The sequence below is a fragment of the Ornithodoros turicata genome, chromosome 2 (assembly GCF_037126465.1).
Source record: "Ornithodoros turicata isolate Travis chromosome 2, ASM3712646v1, whole genome shotgun sequence".
NCBI classification, from domain to species: domain Eukaryota; kingdom Metazoa; phylum Arthropoda; class Arachnida; order Ixodida; family Argasidae; genus Ornithodoros; species Ornithodoros turicata.
The window spans coordinates 129,372,406-129,377,036 of NC_088202.1; the positions used below are offsets into that span (position 1 = coordinate 129,372,406).

The following is a 4,631-nucleotide window of genomic DNA, read 5'->3' on the forward strand; positions in this document are numbered from 1 at the left end:
TCGGAGTGCAGCAACGGGTAACTTTCATCCAATGTCGTATTCATAAGCGGACGCTCCCAATAATAAATAATACTGCCATGGCCACAGTGAAAAGAAAAAAGTACAAAATAAGTAACTAAAAATCATGGCCTGGCATGCTCATGCTATGGTGGAGTATGGTCACGTGTCGATGTCATGGAGTTATGAGGACTGGGGCGAAGTAAGTGAGGGATCCATTTTGCGCTTTCTTTCCATGCCCTCGTGTAGTATTTATAGCATTACAGGGAATGGACACATCAAAATACAAAAACAAAAAATGAAAAGTCACTCAAATGTCATCGCACAACAGGAATAGCCATTACCCGAATTCCATACCGGACGCTAAATTCGTTTCCGTTTCTGTTTCCGGTAATGGAGGACCGTGATATGCGTTTCCGTTTCCGTTATCGTTACCATCTTCAATTTCGGTAATATACCGTTTCTGTTTCCGTTACCATTACCGTTACTCTCGCCTGCTCACAATTCATATTGCCGATGACAAATAATACAGCTCAAGTAGGCTAAAAGTGAAACAGGGAGTCGGTGAATTCGTGAGTTCACTATCGTCGAAGCAAAGATCTTCGAATTGATAGTAAGCGTAGGACGAGCCGTCACTGCGAGTGAAGACGAAGAAGAAAGCACCTTCACGTACTTCGTGTCATAGCCGGTGCACGCTCCCAGCTGTATTAGCTTGGAATACTACACTGGCTCTGCTGCCACACTGCTTCTTTGGGGCACCACCTCTTCACTCTGCGCGTAACTATGTTTGACACATCTTCAACAACGGGCCTTACTGACACCAACACCACCTCCTTCCTCGTCAAAGATATGTCGAATCCTCCTTCCTCTTATCTAGCACCCCCGTACCCTGCACCCACCTTATCGACGAACTACGGAGCAGCATATCCCATGTACAGTTCCCCCTACATGCCATCGCCGCCCCCTTACAGATATAGGTTCCCGATTCGTTCACCGCAACAGGGAGATTTCATTCCCCAAGACACCCCTGATACTATGCTATCCTTGGAGCGCTCCTCAGAACCATGTGAACCGTCGACTGTTGAAGAACTTTCTTCCGGAACTCATCTGGTACAAGATTCATCAGATGCATCCATTATTCAGGGCGACCCGGATGAAGAAGACACCTCAACGAAATACGACGTCCGCAGAGCTTTCGCAGAGCGCTGTCGCTGCTCCTTAAATACATGTATCACGGCGATAGTTTTCTTGGCCGTTGTCCTCCTGCTGTTTCTAGGTTCGGCAAGCAAGCTTCTTCGAATGGCAGGAGAAGAGTACCAGGACAGCATCCCTATGATAAACATCAGACATTGGCTTCTACCTCGAACAACACAGACCGATGACAACACGACAACCAGCGCGGGTCCCATGAAGTTGGTACAGTGCACGTCGGCAGCGTGCAAGTGGGAAGGGCAGTACTTGATGGACAAGCTCAACTATTCTGTGGACCCATGTGACGACTTTTATTCTCACGTCTGTTCAGCGGATTGGTTCACGGACAACCACGATGCCAACCCTTACATGTACCGAGCTTCCGCAGCATTGATGCAGGACTTTTGGAAATACCTGCGTGGTAAGCGCTCCAGCGCTCCTTCGTTTGTACGACAAGTGGCGTTCTTGGCTCGAGGTTGCGTGGAAGAGATTAAAGTTGATAGTGAGTGGACAGCTTTTCGCAATATTTTGGAGAGCCTACAGATATCTGGCTGGCCATATGTGAGTGATGTGCACGACACGGAGCCTCACGACGTCGCCAAAGTCGCCGATAAGTTTCTGGGGACGTCCATTTTGGTCTCGCCGCTGCTTCAAGAACGACATCCTGATCGAGAGCCTGAACTTCACATCGATTCCCCACCCATTTTCTTACGGCGCTATGCCACCCTGTTTCCAGACGAACGCCTGAGGACCTACAGAAACTTCGTCTTCAACGTGATGTCAGTATGGAAGAGACCTTCGCAACTAACTTCTAACCTGTCACTTGAGATCGTACACCTGGAACATATGATGTCACAAGCAGCCGCCCATTCTTCTCGCAGCGTACCTGCTATCCACAAGACGAAGCCAGTTGCTTCGTTCAAGGCACTGCGCCACTGGGACTGGGTTAACTACTTATCTTTTTTCCTACAAGATGCAGTGCCGAAACCAGTCACCACTAATGTAGTCCTACTCGATCCGCTGTACGTGGAGGAGCTGTCGGGAATACTAAACCACGTCAAGCGACGCACCCTCATCAACTACATTGGTTATCGCTTAGCAGTAACGATGTCTCCATTGCTACCAAGTGGGAAGGCAGATTTCATGCTTCAGCTAAGTCACCAGCATCAGTTAGGAGTGGGTGTGCCCGAACGACTGCAAGCTTGTATGTTTATGCTGGAACGAGCTTACCCATTCGGCATCTACTTTCTAGTTTGGTCCATGGTACTGTCGAAGACGAAGTTTCTCACCTCGGGTGCAACCGGCTTCGCAGAGGACATGAGCCGTTTAGAGGACACCGTACGTGCAGAGATGAAACAGATTGCGTCTACCACGGTTTGGATGCTTCAGAATGAGTCTTCAATTGCCAGCTCCAAGATAGATCGCATGAAAATCCAGCTGATTCCAGACATCCATAAGCTATCCTTACCTGACTTATCATTCCCGCTATCGCTTCCAGAAACGGGAAAATTCCTTCAGACGTACAGTAAACTGCTTCGTTTCACCCGGCTTCAATACTGGGCTGCGAGAGACTTCACTCATTTCCGCGTCCCGAGAACCCCTACGGAGTCCTCGTTCCTTCCAGGATTCTCGTACGACCCTCAGCGCAACATGTTGTCACTTACTCCCGCCATCATTGCATTCGTCGCAAGACTTTCGCAGACGTTCGATGCTCTTTCTGTACCGTTCTTGGTCGCTCCGTTGCTACGTGGAATGTTCTCTACGATAGACCTCCGAGGCAGCTCTGTGGACGCCAACGGAATCGTACGCAGGTGGTGGTCTACGAATACAGAGGGCAAGTTTCTCAATCGGGCGTGGTGCGTTCAAGACGCATTTGCTGATGGAATGAGGCAATACTCGAAGCGTCATATTGAAAGCACGTTATTTTTAGAGGAGAATGTAGTTGATAGTTCCGTATTACGACCACTGTACGACGTGTTCCTTAACTTTGCAAACAGAGAAGAATTGATGGCGACAATACCGGGGCAGCCGCTGAATCTTACGTTCCGGAAGCTGTTCTTCATTAACTATGCCACCATGTTCTGTGAGCCCGCCCGTGACGCTAGCCATGGCAGAAGACAACTTCAGTTCAAGACCGCTGTCCCATCACAGTTGAGGGTCAATGTTCCAATGTCACTATCCGGCGCATTTGCGGAGGTGTTTGGATGCGCTACAGAGTCTCGGCATACGTGCGCCTTCTGGTGACAGCTTTGTACGATAGTAAAACAAGCTCTCATTCGTTTCCGTACGTTTGTTTCCACGTTATGTCATTACGAAATACCAGCGACATGGTCGAGGTGGTGGTACTTGTGGGTATGCTAAGCACTGGGAGGTGGTGGGTACGAATCCAGGTGTCCTTACGCTTCCCCCTGCAGACTGCCGCATATCCTACCTCCCTCTTTCGTCCCCCTTATACCCTCCTCTCCACTTGTTACACGACGGGTACACACCTGCATTTAATCCACAATGCGCCCGATTGTCCACACCCACTAATGGCGAATAATTCGGGTGGCCCTATCGTGGCAATTTTTTGTTCTCTTTTTCTTTTTTTGCCAGATCCAGAGCAGTCATGTTCGCTTGGTCAAAGCGCAGCAATCTCTCATGTTCGCGTAGCACTTTCTGAGCGCCAGGAATTTGCTAGCTAGCAACCGAGCAGCGGGCTGGTCATCTATATCCGTTGTCGACACATCCGCACTACGAGGGCGTCGAGGACCCACATTGTCCCGCACGTCAAAGTTCGCTTGGGTTAGCAGACGACGAAACCCGAAGACGAGCAACCGCGATGCCCCTAGCGTGATCCAAACGACTAAAACCCCTATAGATCCCTCCCGCAGCACAACGTGCTGAAACTCCAGTGCAATGGGGGTGGACGGGTAGGTTGAAGGCCTTGAACAGACATATTGAACACCGTGTACATTGATAAGACACATACCGTCCACCCCCATTGCACTCTACTTTTAGTACATTGTGCTGCTTGGACTGGCAGTCATGTTCAAGTGACAACGATCACGTGATCTAGTGCGGGCACCAGGCTAGCAATTTCGGAGCGCTAGGCCGTGTTGCCACCCGAATTTGTTATGAGCTCTGCCTTTTGCCACCCTAAAATTACCTGAAAAAGTACCTTATTTTCCTACGTATAACGCGCGCTTTATCCAAGGGTCGTTCAGGGTTAACCGAGACTTACAATGAAAAATTCGGGAAGCGCGAAACTACGTCAGTGTTTTTTTCTTTTTTTTAAGTATTCGCCGTGCTCATCTAGGCACCGCTGCCATCGCTGTGGCAGCTCTTTTGATGCCTTTGGCGTAGAAAGTGGTGGGCTGCTGTCGTAGCCACTGCAGGACATCTTTCTGGAGTGCTTTAATTTATACTGCCGTCTCGTCTGACAGCCTGGGTGCTCAATATAC

The 4,631-nt window shown here is 49.4% G+C and overlaps 1 protein-coding gene across 1 annotated transcript; it reads left to right on the top strand.

Annotated features, from left to right (window-relative positions):
* Positions 1–780: 780 nt before the first annotated feature.
* On the top strand, positions 781–3,432 carry LOC135385027 (neprilysin-1-like). The gene has a single exon (XM_064614204.1). It carries the CDS (start codon positions 781–783, stop codon positions 3,430–3,432), a length of 2,652 nt encoding a protein of 883 aa, XP_064470274.1.
* Positions 3,433–4,631: the final 1,199 nt, after the last annotated feature.

Coding starts and splice junctions, on each gene's coding strand:
- LOC135385027 (XM_064614204.1), top strand. CDS start 781: ATGTTTGACACATCTTCAACAACGGGCCTTACTGACACCAACACCACC.